This window comes from Gobio gobio, assembly GCF_949357685.1.
Source record: "Gobio gobio genome assembly, chromosome: 20".
Classification (NCBI taxonomy): domain Eukaryota; kingdom Metazoa; phylum Chordata; class Actinopteri; order Cypriniformes; family Gobionidae; genus Gobio; species Gobio gobio.
Genome location: NC_137113.1, coordinates 37,400,008 through 37,421,721, shown reverse-complemented (window position 1 = coordinate 37,421,721; position 21,714 = coordinate 37,400,008). Strand labels below are relative to the sequence as shown.

At 37.2% G+C, this 21,714-nt stretch overlaps 1 protein-coding gene across 1 annotated transcript; it reads left to right on the top strand.

Annotated features, from left to right (window-relative positions):
• Positions 1-1,456: 1,456 nt before the first annotated feature.
• On the top strand, positions 1,457-20,553 carry tut1 (terminal uridylyl transferase 1, U6 snRNA-specific). Its single transcript, XM_079801558.1, has 10 exons — positions 1,457-1,638; positions 2,222-2,412; positions 5,530-5,730; positions 5,816-5,930; positions 8,381-8,505; positions 8,609-8,835; positions 8,942-9,051; positions 10,117-10,239; positions 10,740-10,832; positions 19,087-20,553. The coding sequence occupies exons 1-10, from the start codon at positions 1,563-1,565 to the stop codon at positions 20,229-20,231; spliced, it is 2,406 nt and encodes an 801-aa protein (XP_079657684.1). The 5' UTR covers positions 1,457-1,562; the 3' UTR covers positions 20,232-20,553.
• The last annotated feature ends 1,161 nt before the right edge of the window (positions 20,554-21,714 follow it).

Genomic DNA, 21,714 nt, shown 5'->3' with positions numbered 1-21,714 from the left:
TCCTTCCATCCCAATCCCATACAGTAATCCGTTTTCAGAAAGTGTGATGATGGGAATATGAGTGTCATCAATGCGTCCAACCACTGGAAATCCTAAAGGAAATTCAAATTATTAGGTTACTTCTAGGTTTATCAAGTGAATTTCAGGATCCTGTATGCCATTTTTGTCACTTTGACAGTGTCCTCATGATGAAATATGACCAATGAATGAATGAATGTTCCTGTACTGCAAAGAATGTTTTTCTTACTTTGTATATTTGTCAAGTGGCAGATAATTTAACTTGTTTTAAGTAAACTTGGCTTATAGATTTTTTTTTAATATTTATTCTTGAAATACGACAAAATACTCGGTAAGAAAAGCATTTGTGCAGTTTAAATGAATGAATAAAGTATTTAAACACTGCTGGCGCTTTAAAAAAGTGAGGAGACAGAAAGAAGCTCTTTACCAAAGAAAACCTGCTCCTGACCCGGTTAGGTTCACAGAGTAAGTTACCATGGTAACTGACTGAGTTTAAGTTACCTCTCTTTCAGAAATGGGCTTGACCTACCCTGCTTTCTCGGGTTTGACATACCTCCCATTCTGAAACTGAAAACTCAGAGTTTCCCTCATTTCAGGGTTAACATACCTTGGGAAATTTCACTTGTGAAATTGTGGGAAAAGTACATTTTGTATTTGTTGTACATTCTCTAGAGTGTAATTGTATGTGAATTGTTTTGATTTGTCCTTGTAAATTACTGCTTTAGCTTGATATTTGGGTACCATATGCCACAATACAATGCATTTCGCTGTTCCTTGCGGACCAAAGGTAATACCAACTGTGAATTTTATCATCTTTCTTTGCGAAAGGTTGACATTTTTATGCAAAATTTAATTGAAAATGCAAAATAACGTTTATTTTCAATATAAGTGGAGGCTACTCCCCATATATAACAATTATAATCAGAAATAAAGCATGGAATGCTTTGAAAATAGAATATCCTGTGTATAAAATAACAACATAAACAAAACAGAAGATCTTTCTAGTACATTTTCAGGGCTGCGCTGCATACAGTAAAAAACAAAACAAAAAACAAGTGCGCACAATATCAGTCAAATGTAATGCACAGAATTGTTGTATTACAGATATACCTTCCCTTTTGACAGCAGAGATAAATATCGCAAATTGTAACATATAATACATTTTAAAACCCTCCTTTTGGGATAACCTGTATTTATTTCCTAAATGATAATGACTGTAAAGAAGTCATGCAACTCAATAGAACACAAAGTAGCACACTTCGATTTGAAATGCTACTTTTGGTTACATATGATAATGTGTTCAGTATTTTTCATTTAGCTGTATATACTAAATGTACATGAATTAATACAAAAGAAATAACTTTAACTTTGACGTTCAGTCTCTGGCAACCCTCCTGACGGACGGAACTAAAATGTCCCGCTCAGTGTTTCTGTTGGAAGAATTCCGGGGACGGACGCAGCGGAACATCATGGAGGGAGATTTGAGTTGTTTTCTGTAGCATTTTGGACGCTTTTCTTTGGAATTACCAACACACAGCCTCTCAATGGAGCTCGATAAAGACATCCAGACAACGCAAAAGGGATTTCACTGCAACCTTTGCAAAGTTAATATACCCAACAGTAAGTTATTATAAACTAAAAACATTAACTTAGCCCTAACACTAGTGAGACACGTTTCTAGACGTTAACGTTACTGGTTATGCGACAATTGATGTAGGTGCAGGGTTTTACATTATATTTAGGGCACTGTTTGCCAAAAGTACTTTTTAACACATATGGTAATACTACAGAATATATTGCAGCATCTTTGAGTTTTATATAATATTATTGTAAATATGGTAGTCATTCATGAACATTATACGAAATAATGGATAGACGTAGTGTGGTTTTGACAGCTTCAGACCAAAGCAAGCAATTTTAAATACCATCATTCGTCTTGCATGCATTATTTCTGGCAAATTCGTGTGAATACAAGTGGATATAAATCAAATAGAATAAAGGAAACTTGAATTAACTAAATACTTTAATATTATTGATGAAGGTTAATATATGAAGTATAAATATGTGAGTACTTGAATTCAAAGATATAATCAATAAAAGAGAAATGAATGAATAGTATGCATAAGAAAATCTTCTTTTGGAATTACCAGTATTCCGTCACCCATGTTGCTTTCACTTTTAACTGAAGTGTTTTTTTGTGCAGGGCCGAGCCTGGAAGATCATGTTAAAGGAAAGAAGCACCAGCATCTCCAGCGGCTCCGAGCTCAGCGTAAAGCTCAGGAGGAAAACAGCGTGTTTGTGAGCGGCTTTAAACCAGACACCTCTCAAACCGATCTGAAGGAGTATTTCACACAGTTTGGGCCGGTGTCAGATGTGATCATGGACAAGCAAAAGGTTAATAATACACACTGTCTTTACCCTGTGGTTTAATTCTCTTGTGGTAATAATTTGCTCTTTGTCTTGGTTACATGTGTGCTTGAAAACAGAAGTAGTGTAATCAAATTCAGAATATTAAATTATCCTGACATGTCATACTCAATTTATAACCCAATTTCCAGAAAAGTTGGGACATTTATAAACTGCAATAAAATCAAGTATTTGTGAGTTATTTCTCTTTAACCTTTATTTAACTGCCGAAAGTTCAGAGAAAATATTTCCAATGTTTCCACGGACCAACTTAATTTTTTTTATTTAATTTTTTTATATATAAACAAATGTTTATTTTGATGGCTGCAACGCAATCCAAAAAAGGTGTGGCTGAGGCATGTTTACCACTGTCACATCACCTTTCCTTTTAATTACACTTTTTAATCATTCGGGAATTGAGGATAATAATTGTTGCAGTTTTGCAAGTGGATTTTTTTTTTGCTTTGGATCTCATCTGATACAAGACAGCTGCTCAACAGTCCATGGTCGTCCTTGTCTGATTCTCCTTTTCATGATAGACCATAGATTTTCATTGAGAAACCGATCTGGACTGCAGGCAGGCCAGTGAAGCACATTTCTTCTATGGAGTGTCTAGAAACTTTTTTTATCATGTGCAGAATGAAGCCTGGCATTGTCTTGCTTCCCAGGAAAGATGTCATCTTGATGCCATTAAATGTCTCTTTATAATCGCAATATATGCCTCCACATCAATGGCACCTTCACACACATTTGCAAGTCACAGATGCCGTTTGCACTGATGCACCCCTATACCATCACAGATATTTGCTTTTGTACCTGTCGGTGATGAAAGTCTGGATGGTGCCTTTCGTCTTATGGGACTGAGAACTCGATGTCTGTTTTTCCCAAAAGCAAGCTGAATCGTGGACTCATCTGCACACATTTCCACTATGTTTTGGATCATCTGAGATGAGCACGGGCCCAGAGAACTGATGTATTACTTTCTCCTTGCATAACAGAGATTCATGTTGCATTTGTTGATTCAGCAGCAGACTGTAAAGTTACAACAGTTTTTAAATGTACTCCCAAGCCCATGTGGCTGTATTTAACACACTAGCATGATGTTTCTCATGCAATGCCATCTGATGGTTTGTAGGCAGGTTTCCTGCCTTGCCCTTCACGGACTGAGATTTCTCTGGATTCCTTGAATCTTTTCACAATATTATGTATGCTAGATGGTGAAAGGCCTAATTCTTTGCAGTCTTCTGTTGAGATGGGATTTTTGATATGTTTGACAATTCTTTCATGAAATTTGGTACAAAGTGGTGAGCCATGACCCATCTTTACTTGCAAAGTATGGCAGCAAAGTCTTTTATACCCAATCGCTTCACCTATTACCAATTCACCTGCTAATTGTGGACTGTTCTATTCTATAGTCTTTTCGCTTTTATTTTGCTTCTGTCCCAACTTTTGGGGAGTGTGTTGCAGTCATCAAAATCAAAAATGTGTTTATATTTACAAAATACAGTTAAGTTGGTCAGTGAAATCATTGGAAATCTTTTCTATGTACTTTTGTCAGTTAAACAAAGTTTCAAGAGAATTAACAAAACATTCTTGTGTTTTTTTTTTTTTTTTTTTCTGGAAATGGGATTCTAATTCAAGAAATGTGTGGTTAATGTTATCCAATTATCAGTGGTGTTTACTATGGAAAGCATCACTGTTACTGTTGCTTTATACAAGCCCTCAAATTACACCTATCTACATACTTTACATTGAAGTAAGGAACCATATTTAGAGAGCAGATTATCATAGAGACTTAGGGATTTGAAAACATCCCATAAAACATGTTAAAAAGTTGGTATGGTTTTTACTCGGTAAAGCCTGATATGAAATAATAGTCCGAAAAAAAATTATTTGAACAAAATAAACAAACAAACAAAAAGGTTTGCATGTTTGTGACCCTGGACTACTAAACCAGTTATAAGGGTACATTTATTTAAATTAAGATTTATACATCATATGAAAGCTGAATAAATAAGCTCTCCATTTATCTGTGGTTTGTTAGGATGGGACAATATTTTGCTGAGGTACAGCTAATTTGAATATCTAGAATCTGAGGGTGCAAAAAATATATAAATATTGAGGAAAATCTCCTTTAAAGTTGTCCAAATGCATATTACTAATATTTTTTGGTTGATATATTTACTGTTGGAAATTTACAAAATATCTTCATGGAACATGATCTTTACTTAATATCCTAATGATTTTTGGCATAAAAGAAAAATCTATCTTTTTGACCCATACAATGTATTGTTGGATATTGCCACAAATATAGCGTGTGAGTCGACTTATGACCACTTATGTGGTCCAGGGTCACAATTGTTTTTTTGTTTTGTTGAGTATCATATTTGATAGATCAGGCTTTTATGGCTCATATAGCTTGATATAGGATATTATGGAGCTCATACTTGAGGAGGTAGAAAACTATTTTTTAAAGGTTCAAACTGAGCAGAAATTTGCAATTTTTTGCAGTTGCTCATATTTCTATGTCAAAAAAAGAAAGATGCAATTCTGATAGCTTAATGTAAATCAGTGAGATCTTTATATCAGTATAGAAGCAGACTTCTTGCATAACATGCATTTAAATATCTGCTGTCAGTGTATATCTCCCAATAATACGTGTTAGGTAAGATGATATTTACAAGATTAGTTTTATGATTTAATTTTTCAATCATAGTTTTCATTGTTGGGGAAAACATATAATACAATGCAATACAATGATGATTGACAGATGAACAAATAAACATTCTTCAAAAGCCTCACATTTTAAATGTATGGATAATCAAGTAAACCTAATAATAGTTTAATCTTGAAATATGACTACCAAACATCAGTAATTATCTCACAGAAAAAAGGCCTTTTACTTTCTAAAAATGTATCTATCAATCAGATGACAGAAGGCATCTAGTAGGTTGTGTACAACAGGGCTTTCAGCTTAGTTTTGATCATGTCGATTGATAATTTAGAGGCCTTAGAAATCTGTGCATCAAATATGATACAGTAGGCTTTATATGAATCGTTTGAGTCAATGGAGATGTTAATTGTGAGAGTTGTTGTTCTGTGTAGGGTGTGTATGCTATAGTTGAGTTCTCCGAGCCACAGAACGTTCATACAGCTCTGGCACAACTAGAGCATCAGCTCAATGGACTCCAGCTCCGTGTCAAGCCCAGAGAGAGGAAAGAATTCAAACTGGCCAGCAGAGGGAAACCCAAAAACACCCAGATCAGCCTGGACAAACTCAACTATGAGATCTGCAAGGCTACATCTGTAAGAGAGCATTCCACATTCACACAGCTTTCTTGTTTTAAAGCCTTTTCATTTTTTACATTTATTTTCTTTTTGTGTGTAAAAGGTAAATGAGCAGGTCCAGAAGGTGGTGGAGAGTTTTGAACTGACAGACAATGAGAAGAAAGTGAGAGATCTCCTAGTTCAGCTGCTACAGGAAGTCTTCACAGAGTTCTTTCCAGGTCTAATCTTAACTCAAACTTGAACCAGATTTCCATCATTGCATCCTTATCCCTAGACCTATGTTTCCTAATGGGGGTTCATTAGTTAATGAAGAGCTAATGATTAAATCAAATGCAGAGAACTTCATCTCTGCATGTGCTGTGAGTTTAAAGGGGTCATGCACTGGCTTTTTTTTATTTGAACACTTCAAATAGAGGATTCCCCAGCCTGTGACCGCGTGCTAAGGTATGTAATCAATAAATTTCAAACGATCTGTAACAATGCAATACGAACACATATAAAAAACATGTTTTACTCACATAAGTGTGTTGCACTGTTCCTGTCGGATCCAATATAGGAGGCACAGTATTGTTTTAATCTCAGTATGTCTGCAAATCCAGTCTCGACCTGTATCTTGTTTACAAACGATTCTGCAGTGAAATGAAGGAACAAACGCGCAATGTCGTATGCTCGTGAGCTGGAACCGGCATTTTTATTGCTCTGTGACGCTATCCGTTTAGCTCCACGAGTCGGTGGGTGGGGCTACAGAAGCAGGCGTACGTATTTATCTGTTGAGGGTGCTTTTCAGCATTCTATGACGTCAGTGGTCGACATATTCTGAGATTGAGCGTGTTCTGGGCCTGGTGTCAATAAAAGCTTTTCTTTGACTAACAAGGAAGTTTTCAGCTCCAAAACTTTTCTTATATCACAAATTAACTTTTATATATCAAAGGAAAGGAAAGTTAATTTCTCAATTCATCACCCCTGCGAAAATGCAGTGTGTGATAGGCTTACGCTATTTACATTCACTTTTGTATCATTTCCAAAATGTTTGTTAATAGAAGTTCACAGCATTTATTTGAATATTCTGCCAAAACAAAAGCTTGTATTTTAAAGGGGTGATGAATTGAGAAATCAACTTTCCCTTGAGGGCATGGTAATATAAGAATATCCTGTAAGTTTCAGAGCTGAAAAAGTCCTTGTTATTCAAAGAAAAGCTTTTATAGACACCAGGCCCAGAAAACGTGAGCTCTCACAATATGTCGACCATTGACGTAGTAGGACGCAGAAGCACCGCCTCAAGCCCGACCACTGACTCGTGGAGATGCCGGTTCCAGCTCACGTGCGCAAGACATTGCGTTTGTTTGCTTCATTTCACAGCGGAATCGATTGTAAACAAGATAGAGGTCAAGACTGGATTTGCAGACATACTGAGATTAAAACACAATGCTGTGCCTTCTATATTGGATCCGACAGGGACGGTGCAACACACTTATGTGAGTAAAACATGTTTTTTTTTATATGTGTTAGTATTGCATTGTTACAGATCGTTTGATATCTATTGATTAGATACCTTTGCACGCTGTGACAGGCCGGAGAAGGTTTGTGCGTGCGTGTGTGTGTGTGCGTGTGTGTGTGTGCGTGTGTGTGTGTGTGTGTGTGGTTCGCGGTTATATTCACTGATGATCTGGCGAAATTATACAGAAATAACATTCCAATCAGTCAAGGGTGGATGAGAGATGAATCATTGTGTTTGTTTGATAAAGACATTTTGCGAGCCTTGGCTGTAGGCTGGGCGATTCATTCCGGTTGCCGTTTGCCACACGCTGTCACTGACAGGGGAGCAGAAGCTTATTAAATATGCAAATCTTATCCAATCCTAGCCGTGGGCGTTTACTTCCAAGTCTTCAATGCGGCAAAAACCGACCGTTTTTCAGAGACCCTCAAAACCAAGGCAGAAAATAGCCTATTACTTATTCATTATTATGTTTTTGAATGTAAAAACCCTGCGAACATCATAAGTTGACCTCAGACAACAGTATAAAAAAAGCAATTTCATGACACCTTTAAGTGTTAAAAGCTTGAGGGTTTGAATGTTTGAAAGTGAAGAATTTAAGACATACATATTCATATTATAACTTGTAATGTAAAATAAAATGTGATTTAATCATCACATTTATTTTAAAGTACAATTGTAATTTATAACAGTAATGCATTTCTGTCTTCATTTTAAAGTTAAAACCTAATAATAATAAAAATTTATTATTATTATTATTATTATTATTATTATTACATTTGATTGGGTTCCTAAAAACACCAGTGTGAATGTAATGTAGACTGAGACACTATCACAACTAAAAAGATGCGTCCACTTCAAAGTCCAGCTACAAAGTGAACATATCTCAGTTCATATCTAAATACATCCTCCTGGGGACCCAGGAATAGACTTTACTTTTGTCCTCTGTAGTGGACATTATATTTTAGTCAATTTCTCAGTTACAGTCTGGATGTCCTATAAAGTTCACATTCAGGGCTTTTCAGAGATACCAAATGTTTGGACGTTTCACAATGACTAACTGCCTCTCCTTGGACTTTAAAAATGACTGAATTGTCTGTCATAAATCAAAATGTTATGTGATTTTTAAAATTAAAATATGACTTTGCTAAGTCTTTGTGTCATGTGTTATAGATTGCCAGATTGTGCCCTTTGGCTCCTCTGTGAACACATTTGGGATTCACTCCTGTGACCTTGATCTGTTCCTCGACCTTGAGAACACCAAAGCATTTCAAGCTCGTGCAAAGTCTTCTGGATCGGTGTGTTAGCACCACTAACACTGGACATCTGTGAACTCAGACATCACATAATGAATCAATTTATTTCTATCTGTAAAATGTCTAAAACCACCCATTTCAACAGACAGGAGAAAATCCGTCTGAGGATTGCCATTCTGAAGACTCCATTTTGTCCGACATTGACCTGTCCACTGCCACTCCTGCTGAAATTTTGGAGCTTCTTGCAGCCATTTTGAATAAGTGCGTTCCAGGTGTGCACAAAGTACAGACGCTCAGCACTGCCCGACTTCCTGTGGTCAAGTTCAGTCATCGAGAGCTCAACCTCCAAGGAGACATCACAATCAACAATAGGTTGAAAACAGTTATTTTCGGCCTTTGAATGTAGCACCCCATTGCACAGTAGTATACTTCAGGTTTGTGACATCTTTGTCAATAATGTCTTCCCTTTTTGCACCAGATTGGCAGTAAGAAACACTCGATTTCTGCAGCTGTGTTCAGGCATCGATTCCAGACTGCGACCCTTAGTATACACCATCCGTTTATGGGCTAAGCAGAAACAATTAGCAGGTAATGTAATATAGTTTTATATGATAATTAATTGTCTATAAAAAGGTACATTATGTAATTAAATATTTTGCCATACACAAGTGCATATTTTTAGGGCTGTTCAGTTTGTTTTCATTGTTACAGCATATTATAGTGATACATTTTTAGTGCAAAATATTAATTCTCAATATAATATTTTATGTAAATTAATATTGTAAATATTGCGCATGTAAAATGACACTTGTTTTCCTCTTTTTTAAAATTAAAATCTGTGTAAAATAATTCAGAAATTCAGACATGTACTTAACATTTTAAAAGTATTTAAATTACAGTAATGAGACAATTGAGGCATCGGATAAAAATAAGCTTTGTTGTCATGATATCAAAATGCAAACACTTTTAATGGTTCTAAAACCAAGCTTCATTTTCCCTAGACAAAATATAACTACTTTTTCCTTTTGATTTCGAGGTGATATACTGTATGACCTGGACATTTACTAGCTATGTTTCCATCCGAAGTTGCGAATTTAAATTTAACTAAAATCGGAATATCGCATGAAACATTTGCAAATAAAGCACTGTTTATTCCGGATCACTTCCTGATAAACTGGTGCTAAATATCATTAAGAAAAGTTGGAGTAGATAATAGAATAATTGTATCATATAATACATTACCTGCATCTCAGAGCGTGCAGCCGAATTGCAATAGTTATCTTGCTTTCGGAGGCGGATGCCTGCTGTTTGGGAACGCATTCGTGTAAGAGAGTTCTGAAAGGTATTTATACTAAACCACTTTGATGATAGACTTTGACCAAAACGGAATTTTAGTTCTGTGTGTTTCCATCGTAGTTTATGGACATTTTCTTATAGAATAAAACATTTATCCAACTACATTGAGAGCACATGTTTTTAAGCACATTTTTAGTATTTATGTGCATCTTGGCATTTCTATCCAACATTTTTTTTTAAATCAGATATTCCAAAATGTGCATAAAAATAGGTGGGTGGAAACAGCTTTTGACAGTTTTTGTGTAATTTGCTTGTACAGTTTGCTGAGTTAAACCTTGTACATTTCTAATGTCATAGGGAACATGTCTGGCCCTGGACCATTGTTGAACAACTACGCTCTTACACTGCTGGTGATCTTCTACCTTCAGAATCGAGACCCTCTTGTGCTTCCCTCTGTCAATCAGCTCAAGAACATGGCCTGTACGTTAACCAGGACTTCTGTTAATTTAACTTCCTTTATAAATTGTTTTATCTATATTTTATTACTTAATACTAATGCTGCCAAACAATTAATTGCGATTAATCGCAAATAAATGTTTGTTTACATAATGTGTTTGTACTGTGTATAATTATGTATATTTGAATAAACACACATACATGTATACATTTAAGAAATATTTTGAGATAATTCTGTGTATCTGACAGTTCAAGTAACAATGCGTCACTAAAGAGAACTGAATTCAGGATTTGTGCGCACATTTCGGGTGTGTCAGTCAGCGCAAGTAACGCATTGAGATCTTTTTCATGGCTTATTGTGCTTAATAACTGTATACTATTATATGTTAATAAATTCTATTTAATGAAATTTTTCGAAGATTCTTTAGTTTTTATGCATCAATGCAGAATTGTTCACATCAGCGTTGTAAAAACGTATTATATTCCACAGCTCTATTAATAATGTTTTTTTTTTTTTTGTGTAGGTGAGGAAGAAGAGTGTGTTATTGAGGATTGGGATTGTACATTTCCTAGTCAGCCCTTTAGTGTACCACCAAGCAAAAACACTGAAGATCTCTGTAAGTACCACACTTGCTTTTAGCTCATTTCAGTTGACTTATCAGTGAGTGTTAACATGAACGTTCCTAATCCAGTTAAGGTGACAAAGTGCGTGCCCATGTACATGTGTTAACCTGTTTTTGATGAAAATGAAAAACAGGTTTTGTTTCTGGCATCATTTACTCGCCCTCATGTCATTCCAAACCTGTATGCATTTCTTTCTTCTGCTGAACATTAAAGGGTAACTAAACCCCAGCTCAGCGCTTAACTCCACCCACTGGCAATATTTGAAAAATGCTGGAAAAGTGGGGCAGAGCCCAGCGGAGACAGAGGGGATGAGCGGAGGGCGGGACTGAGTGGAGGGCGTGCACCTGAGACCCGCAGTGATGCATTGATCTGATTCTGATTTGATTGATTTGTTCAAACCTAATAGCCTATTATAAACAGATTTCATCAAATAAAAGTTAGAATATATACGCCAGCACGTTACGGTATTGTTGTTCGTTACCACGGCAACCACTTGCGTGTCAGGGTTTGAAAGTGCGTCTCATGTATGAAAATGATCTTCTGTACACATGACGGGCGGCAATAATATCGCAAGAAAAGCCTGACGTTTATTGACAACTGCCTTATTTACCCGTATTTTAAAGCAAGTGTCAAGTAAGTTTCATTCATAATGTTTCTACTTCAAGTAACATGAGAGTTCATACTGGAGTGAAGCAGTTCTCATCATGTGATTGGAGAAAACATTTCTTAGGGCGTGGTGAGCCGTTGGAAGAACCATCATGCGTCACGATGACCTACAACGTCCAATAGGAAAATTCAACTGCAGTAGCCAACGTTCATCCTTAAGAGGGCAGCACTTAGACGGTTTTACACCATTGTAGAATTAAAACACTTTATACCCAAATGTCAAAACATTTACTCGAATCAATGAACAGCATTAATAAAGCCCCAGTCTTGCAGATCATTAACTAAAAAAGGATATTTTGAAAAATGTTTGGTTCCCATTGACTTTTTGGTCAATTGAAACTAAAACTGTTTGGTTACCAGCATTCTTCAAAATATTTTATTTTATGTTCCACATAAGTCATAAAATTTGGAACGACATGAGGGTAAATAAATGGTCAGAATTGTCATTTTTGAGTGAACTATCCTTTAACCAGCATTCTGTCTGGTTTCTGTTCTCATCTTGCGCAGACAAAGGAGTTGTACAGTTTAAAAGTCATACTGGATTGGATTTTTGATCCACAAGCATTGTAGAATGAGTCCATACAGGTTTACATTTTTTTTTAAGTGTAACATCGCAATTTACAGTTTGGATACAGAGTTGGATGCTCCTTTTAATTACATTTTCTAGGTAATTGATATTTAAAACGTATTGTAAACTGGTTGTCAACCGTTTTTCAATACACAATATTATTTTAATAAGCTTTTTTTGTAATTGTGAACAAAGGCAGCACTGCATGTATTCTCTGTGGGTAATGCAATCCCAGAATAAATAGGGAAATGTTTCCTATTTCCTCTGGGATTGTCTTATTGCCATTTATCTAAATTGTAATTGTTTGGCTAATGTTGAACCACCCTGCTGTACTCAATTAGTTTTTTCTAAAGTAATATAATTTATCTACCAGAATACTAATTTTATTTGTTTCTTGATAACTGTTTTATTTTGTCAGAATGCAAAGCTGCTTTTGAAACAATAAGGAACATTGATGAACATTGTTTACAACCATTATATATATGCAGTGTAATGGTGTAGTTACAATATCTACCAGCAGGGGCCAACATGGGCTAGTTTTCATTCAATACTGAAAATATTCATAGAAATCTAATGTTATAAGAAAAATTTCAGTAATTGTGAATTTTTAATTCACACAATATTGTGAATATTGGTTGCAAGTGAATCAAATGAGTCAAGTCTCAGGTTCATGTGAATGAAAATTGTGGTAGTGACTGTGGAGTATGAATGGAGTTCCTGCCCATGAACAGTATTTCAGTTAAGTCACTTATGAGGTGCCTTATAATGCCCAGCTATACTCAATTTTCTGCCTTTCAAAGTATGCTGCATTTACTGTCAAGTCACCTTTATTTGTATAGCGCTTTTTACAATGCCGATTGTTTCAAAGCAGCTTCACAGTGTTAAACAGGAAAATAATGCAACAGAATTTGATTCGGCTGTACAGCCGCTCTGGAGAAAATGGTGACGTTATCCAGTTAATTTCAAGTGACAATGCGGGCAGATTAGTAGTTGAAATTTTTTTTGGATATTTAGTTGAAAATTTAGTGTCCCCAACTGAGCAAGCCAAGCCAAAGGACAGTGGCAAGGAACCAAAACTCCACCAGGAGAAAAATAAACCTTGTGAGAAACCAGGCTCAGTCTTGGTGCCAGTTCTCCTCTGGCCATCATGCCATGTTGGTGAGGCAATTATTAGATAGGAATATTCAAAATATCGGAGTCATCACGCCGGAGACAGACAGACCGTCCGTCCGTCTTATAAGCCCACCCAGGATATCTGCCAGCTCACCCTTTTATAGCAGCCAAGAACCGAGCCTGATTACTATGAATTTCACGGTTTACATTTTTTAAAGAATTTTCTTGTTTTACCAGTATATGATAAATGACCGACCGACCCACCCCAAGACTAGTTTCCCACTGAAGCTAAGCAGGGTTGAGGCTGGTATGGGAGACCTCCTGGGAAAACTAGGTTGCTGCTGGAAGAAATGGTAGTGAGGCCAGCATGGGGTGCTCACCGTGTGTGGTCTGAATGCCCCAGTGTGACAGGGACACTGTAGTGTAAGAAGCACTGTCCTTCGGATGAGATGTTAAACCAAGGTCCTGACTCACTGTGGTCATTAAAACAACCAAACCACTTCTCGTAAAAGAGTAGGGGTGTAAATCCGATGTCCTGGCCACATTCCCTCCATTGACCCTTATCAATCATGGCCTCCTAATAATCCCCATTAAAGGGTTAGTTCACCCAAAAATGAAAATTCTGTCATTAATTACTTACCCTCATGTCGTTCGACACCCGTCAGACCTCCGTTCATCTTCGGAATAGAAATTAAGATATTTTAGTTGAAATCTGATGCCTCTGAAAGTCCTCCATTGGCTCAATGGTACTCTACACTCTCAAGACACTTAAAAGGTACTAAAGACGTCGTTACAAAGTCCATCTCACTACAGTGGTTCTAAAATAACTTTATGAATCGGCGACAATAGTTTTTGTGCGCAAAAAAACCCTAAATAACGACTTACATAGTGATGACGATTTCAAAACAAAGCATCATGAAGCTTCGAAGCGTTATGAATCACTGAGTCGATTCAGCAGTTTGAATCGCCATATTTCAGCAGTTTGGCGGTTTGACACGCGATCCGAATCATCATTCGGCTCAGTGATTCATAACACTTCGAAGCTTCATGATGCTTTGTTTTGAAATCGTCATCACTATTTAAGTCGTTATTTAGGGTTTTTTTGCGCACAAAAACTATTGTCGCCGATTCATAAAGTTATTTTAGAACCACTGTAGTGAGATGGACTTTGTAACGACGTCTTTAGTACCTTTTAAGGGTCTTGAGAGTGTAGAGTACCAATGGAGGACTTTCAGAGGCATCAGATTTCAACTAAAATATCTTCATTTCTGTTCCGAAGATGAACGGAGGTCTGACGGGTGTCGAACGACATGAGGGTAAGTAATTAATGACAGAATTTTCATTTTTGGGTGAACTAACCCTTTAACTGAATTGGCTCGATCACTCTCTATAGCCAGTGTGTGGTGAACGCACTGGCGCTGTTGTGCTGTGGCTGCCGTTGAATCATCCAACTGGATGCTGCACACTAGTGGTGGTTGAGGAGAGACCCTGACATGATTGTAAAGGGCTTTGGATGTACAGCAGTACATAGGAAATGTGCTATATAAATACTTCACTTACTCACTCACTCACTCACTTAATCAAAATCTGTTTATTTATACCAAACAATTTATATCACAGCTCTCCTCGATATAAGAGTTTTTATCATTACTTTTACTTTTCTACTGTTCAGTGACAATTTGTAAAGAAAACGCCACAGAAGCCTACTGTTGCTATAGTAACGAATGTAACTTGTTCACACTGAACGCATTTTTCTATCACACATTTTTCCATTCCACGGCACTGCCTTTTCATTATTTTTATACAGCAAACTCAATCACATAGTCGAGAGATCCATGTTTGGATTTATTACAGTCACAGATTTATCACAATGGGAGCTTTTGCAAAGATTCCAAGTGGCTCGTGACTGACCGACAGAATGGCACTTTCATTTAAGTAGTAGAACATCTCAAATGGAGATTGCTAAACAACAGCTTTCTTCTTGGTGTTTTCAGATCATTTTAGCTTTTTCCGCACTGTAGAGAGAGCATGTGCGCATGGTTACCAGATTGCAAAGATTAAGTAAAACATTGGGTAGAAAATGTGATCTTTTAACAGAAAAGCTCTGGCAACTGCAAGCATGAAAGCTTGTTGCAGCCTGAAAAACAGTCTGTAATGTTTTGTCGTCGTTTTTTTTCCACAACAAAAACAGTGATTTGGTCGAGTTTTTATTTTTAACTACATGTTAGTCTCAGTCTTATTTCATCAACGATATTGCATGTTGATATAGTCATATTTATCATTTAATGACGTTGATGTCGCCTCTTTATCGTCTTAGTCATTCAAAAAACACTATTCAATGTGCATTTATCATTGTTTTAATCACCATAAGAATGTCTATTTACCTAAAAATTTTCTTTAACAGTTCTCCTCAGTCATCCAATATAATCAGTAGGGATGCACCGAAATGAAAATTCTTGGCCGAAACCGAAAACCGAAAAAGAGGAAACCAAGGCCGAAAACCGAAACACCGAAAGAGATTATGCCAATTATTAGTACCATTGCATTTATGGCTATGACTGTGTACTAACTTTACTAAAATCAAGGCATTGCAATTGCATACATTAATATTAAAGTTTCAAAGAATAAATCAATTACAAGTTATGCCAATATTTATTTAGCACATTGCAACAATGCACAGTATAAAATAAAATTCAAACTAAAATGTTTAACCCCACTCATTTGTACATTAAATAATAATGTACAGGCCTACAGAAAGGTTTTTAAATTAAATGTTCTCTCATAAAAACAAAGTGCATTTAGGTCTAGTGCATTTAAAAATTTTCTCTGTAGGACTAACGTTACTACAAGAAAGTGCATTCAGAACAAGTGCAACTGCTTAAAGATACAACTATTTTCTCTGTAGGCCTTCAACATAATAGTGTATCAAAGCAAAGCCATAGCCCATATGTTAACTGTAGAATAGGGATAGCGGTACACAAAACTGACGGCTCGGTACAGCAGTTTTACAAAATGGCTTTTTATTTATTTTTATTGGTTAACTGGAAAAAAAAAGTATCTGTCCTTAAATTAATTAAATTATAACTAAAAGTTTATTGCATATATTGCTCTAAACTATATAGGGAGCCCTTACTTGCACATTAATATTAAAGGTTAAAAACAGAGCCCAAACTATTAGCCTAAATTCAGTTGCTATTTATTTTTAGGTCTAATAATCAACACTCAAATAACATAGTACACAAACATGTACACTTCACATAAGGCAGTTTTTGCAATACCTTCTAAATCTAATTATTAAATAGTTTTTTATCCAATTCGTTGTTGAAATATAATCATTTAAACACAGTGTCTGTCATTTTATTTAAACATAAATGAAATAATCAAGATATCATTAACAGGTTCAGTAGAATATAATGAATATAACGGCTAATATAGGTCATATATTTAGTGAAAGAGTTGATTTTTCTAGTGAACTAACAGCTGTGGATACTGAGGTGCCTGAGGTAAATGATGCTACATGACTGTTTAGTTTACAGCAGTTATAGGGAGGTCTTTCTGCCGTTGAAACACTGACTGAGCGATTACACCCCATATGATACGTGACAGTAAGTTGTAATGTATCCTCAACACACCTTAGATGTTCATTCATGTTTATTCTTAAGGAAGAGATGATCGATCGCGCTCACGCGCGCGCGCTGCCGCCAGATTGAAGTGTGTTCCGCGCTTAAAACATGCCCACTGTTAAAGATTGCGTTCGGTTTCACAGTGAAGTCTGGTCCTCTTCTCATCGAGAACATGAGCTCTCGTGTGCATGGGGCAGACGTGGGTGTTTCTAAGATATACTGAAATACGTCCACAGCCACACCGCAAACATGTTGCTTCAGACAAGCACGTGCAGGTCGCGGTTTCTGTTTGCGTCATCACAACATTTCGGCCATGTTGTTTCGGTGATAAAAGTCTTTCGGCCGAAAACCGAAAATGCACTTTTGGGGCATTTTCGGCCGAAAATTTTCGGTGGCCGAATATTCGGTGCATCCCTAATAATCAGATATTTTTAAGACAATTATTGATGATATTTTTAGCATATTTCCAAGGCTTTTTGCGCACTACCAGATAGTGCTGGGCGGTATACCGGTTCATACCGAATACCGGTGTTTATTTATTTTTTTATATGAATTTTGATTATACCGCAATACCGGTATATGTCGTTTAAACAATGTTCGGAACACGGCGCAGCGTGACACTGTTTGAGTTTACATTGTTGTGGGTACATCAGCTGTACACTCGCTATTGCGGTGCAATGTGGGATTGAATGAGTGCACTCAATAATGTCCACTATGGTTTCGGACACCATTACAAATGGCTGTCCCCTCAAATAATGCCCTATTTGAGGTTCTAGGGGGGCGATTTCGGACTCAGCCTATGATTACAGCAGAGAATTCAAACGACACACGATGAGATTAACAACACTCACCACATGGATCATATAGGACAGATATAGACCGGAGCGAGCGCCTTTTTTATGGACATATTTCATATACTCTAGTGCTCTAAACATGAACCAGAAGCGTGTATGTGCACATATTTCATCACGTCTTCTTCAAATTATATGTATGCAAACAAGGACCCTGATACTACAGCCGTACGTCTGATCACGACAGCGATGACACGATGGATTATTCTGATACACAGAAGACAAGGATTTAAGTTAATAGACTGACAATTAAAAGATGAATGGGAAAAAAATAAACTGCTTTATTGTTTCTGTGTTAAACTGATGTGTCATTTGTTCAGAGACTGTAGTGCTCTTAAATGTTTTAAATATCCTTAGACCTTTTAAATGTTCTTCTGCGTTTCTCCCTCGTTTTGGCAGTTTGTTGTTATATAGGGTTAGATTTTTAAAATGCTTAAGGTGCCTTTAACTCTGTGGTTATATTTTAATATTCATGTGTCTATAATGAATGTGTTGCAGGTCTGTGTTTTATTGGTTGTCTCCCCACAGCATCATTTTGTGGGGCTTTGCAAACCTGTATTAATTCTAGCGTGGAACTTTTCTACAATATTCACTCATCATGACAGTAAAATAGGGAGATAAAGCAGCAAAGGAAGCACTTCAGTTGGAAATGACAGAATGTAAAATACCAGCATCTGGCGTTAAACCCATATTGAACCTGTACATTTACAATAAATGGCAAATGGAATGGAACAAATTTGTAAATAACAAATTATATGAGGTGAATCCAGTTTTAAATCAAGGAGTTATTATTTTGAAAATGGATATGACCAGGTTGTATATACGAAATGCCGAATTGGACATTCAAGACTCACTCATTCATATTTATTGAAGGGGGAAGAGAAACCGGTTTGTGCTCTGTGTAAGAATTTCACGAGTGTAAAACATATTTTAATAGAATGACCTTTTTAATGGAAATTTTTAACTAGGTTTCTCCTGGAGTAATTTTAGAATTTCTGTCAAATATTAAATTGAAAGATTCTATGTAATAGGTGTTATTATTACTGTTGTTGTTATTTGTATATATGCCTGATTTTGTATAGTGATTGTTTTTAAGAAAAAAATTGTAAAATTATTGTAAACAATGTATTGAAGTGATACTGCTGATTGCCATGAATATAGTAAAATAGGGCATTCTAGTCAATCTACTGCAGTATTTCCCCTCTCAGTCAGTAGAAAATGTGGTTAACACCCTTTCATGTATCATGCGAAACCGGTATAATTTAGAAAAATACCACTGTGATATAAATTTTTGGTCATGCCGCCCAGCACTACTACCAGATGTTTGTACAGGCATCAGTAGACTGTGCATATGATGTAAATTATGTCACACGTGCTGTCCATTGTGTTATTCTCCCTATAACTTTTCCTATCTCCTTTCCCTCAGGCACTTTGCTTTTTGGATTCTTCACCTTTTATTCAAATTTTGATTTCCCTGCATCAGTGGTGTCTTTGCGAGATGGCCATGCGCTGCCTATTACAGACTTCCTTCAAAGTGACAAGGAAGAGGTAAACGCTGCAGAGGCCTCTAGTCCCAAACCGAAGCGCTCCCCTGTCCCTAGACTGGGCCCTATGAATGTCCTGGATCCATTTGAGCTAAACCACAATGTGGCCGGGAACCTTAACGAACGAACACAAAAGAACTTCAAGAGGGAATGCGGCGAGGCCGAGAAGTACTGCCGCAGTTTGCAGTACCAGCGCAAATCAGCCAAGGGCAAATCCTGGGGCCTCGTGCGGCTCTTTGCACCGCCAAGTGAAGCAGGACCCCGTTCAAAGGTTGAGACTGAGAAGATTATGGAGGTCAGCATCCCTTTCAAGACAGCCGTTCTTCCAGAACCATTGCGTGCCCAACTGGCAAAGGCTGGGAAGGGTTTTAGGGGTCTTTGGTTTGCAAAGGTCTGCTCTGCTGTGCAGATGGTGTTTCAAGAAATTTTAAAATGTTCACCCTCAGAGGAGACTCAAACTGCAGACCTTTGTCAAAGTCTGGACGGAGCCGACAAAGATGGAAATGAAATGGAGATGAATAATAACCAGAGTCTAGAAGACACTAGTCCTCAAGCCAAAAGTGAAGCTGGTAAGAAAAGGCCTCTTATAACGGAGGAGGGTCCATCAACCTCCACTGTTATACAAGCTAAAAGACCGAGACTAGATGTTGATATGGAGCACCCAGAGCCAGTCCACTGGACTTGGGCTCAAAGGAACCGCGTTTGGGCAGGCCGACGGAAAGTGCGGAGAGATCTCTTGAAGACTAGCGATGAGACTTCCAAACCTGAAGGAGGCTGCGTTGACATTGAAAGCAGGGTGACACAGAGCATTGTGGAGAAAGAGGAGAAACTTCAAAATTGGTTGGAGTTCAAAGTGGATGCAGAAGTTGTTGGTGGGAATGAAAGCACCAAGGTTGTCCTCCATTTTCAACCCAGCCATGATTCTGCAGGCGTCTTTCAAGACTTCTTCCATTTTCTAGAGTCCTTCCTGCCTAAGATGGCAGAAACGATCCTAGGGAGAGCTGAAGATGTTACAGAAATGTCATAATTGTTGTTGTTTTTTGGTTCAACGTTGAATTTGTATAAAATCTGCATACTTTGAAGTAGAGCTAAGAGGTCTACTTTTTGCAAACCTTCTAAGCAAAAAAAAAAGAAGTTCTATTTTAGTGATTTATGTTTTGAGAATGTAACCATATACTACATGCTTTTTTTATTGCATGTTTTGAGTTCAAATTTATTTCCTGTTTGAATTGTTTTGTTTGATTTTGTTTTTTCCCCCTCGTGATTTTGGCATGTTTGCCTCTCTATAATGTAAATAATGAATGTGAACACTCACATTAAAATTTAAGCTGAAAGTTTAAACCATTGAGACCTGGACTGCAGCTTTCTTTATAAAATGGATAGGTGCGATTTCAAAATCGGATTTGATGCACTGTGTTTGCTCTGTTGTGAACTATCTGGTACTGTCATGAGCTTGTCAAATTCTATATTAATACTCCAAATTGCTTTGTTGCTTGGCAACTATAATTGCCTACAGATACTTGTAGGAACTATATATACTAGCAGCCATATCACCCTGCAGCCCAAGACTGGTTTCCCACTGAAGCTAAGCAGGGCTGAGCCTGGTTAGTACCTGGATGGGAGACCAACTGGGAAAACCAGGTAGCTGCTGGTAGAGGTGTTAGTGAGGCCAGCAGGGGGTGCTCACCCTGTGGTCTGTGTGGGTCCTAACGCCCCAGTATAGTGATGGGGACATTATACTGTAACAAGCACCGTCCTTCGGATGAGACGTTAAACCGAGGTCTTGACTCTGTGGTCATTAAAAATCCCAGGATGTCCTTTGATAAAGAGTAGGGGTGTAACCCCCGGCATCCTGGCCAAATTTGCCAATTGGCCTTCTCCATCATGGCCTCCTAATCATCCCCATATACAGATTGGCTTTATCACTCTGTCTCCTCTCCACCAATCAGCTGGTGTGTGGTGGGCGTTCTGGCGCAATATGGCTGCCGTCGCATCATCCAGGTGGATGCTGCACATTGGTGGTGGTTGAGATTCCCCCTTCTATATGTAAAGCGCTTTGAGTGCCTAGAAAAGCGCTATATAAATGTAACAAATTATTATTATTATTATTATACAGGTGCTGGTCATATACTTAGAATATCATCAAAAAGTTGATTTATTTCACTAATTCCATTCAAAAAGTGAAACTTGTATAAAATATTAATTTATTACAATTTATTAAATTTTGATAATTCTGACAGCTAATAATTTTAATCAACAATAATTTTAATTCTGACAACTAAGGAAAATCCCAAATTCAGTATAATTAGAATATTGTGAAAAGGTTCAATATTGAAGACACCTGGTGCCACACTCTAATCAGCTAATTAACTCAAAACACCTGCAAAGGCCTTTAAATGGTCTCTCAGTCTAGTTCTGGAGGCTACACAATCATGGGGAAGACTGCTGACTTGACAGTTGTGACAGACGACCATTGACACCTTGCACAAGGAGGGCAAGACACAAAAGGT

Bases quoted from the DNA above. Each gene is read 5' to 3' on its own strand.
- tut1 (XM_079801558.1), top strand. From the start codon at position 1,563: ATGGAGCTCGATAAAGACATCCAGACAACGCAAAAGGGATTTCACTGC. The intron at 1,639-2,221 runs GTAAGTTATTAT...TTTTTTGTGCAG, and splicing joins CAAAGTTAATATACCCAACA to GGCCGAGCCTGGAAGATCAT. The intron at 5,731-5,815 runs GTAAGAGAGCAT...TGTGTGTAAAAG, and splicing joins AGATCTGCAAGGCTACATCT to GTAAATGAGCAGGTCCAGAA.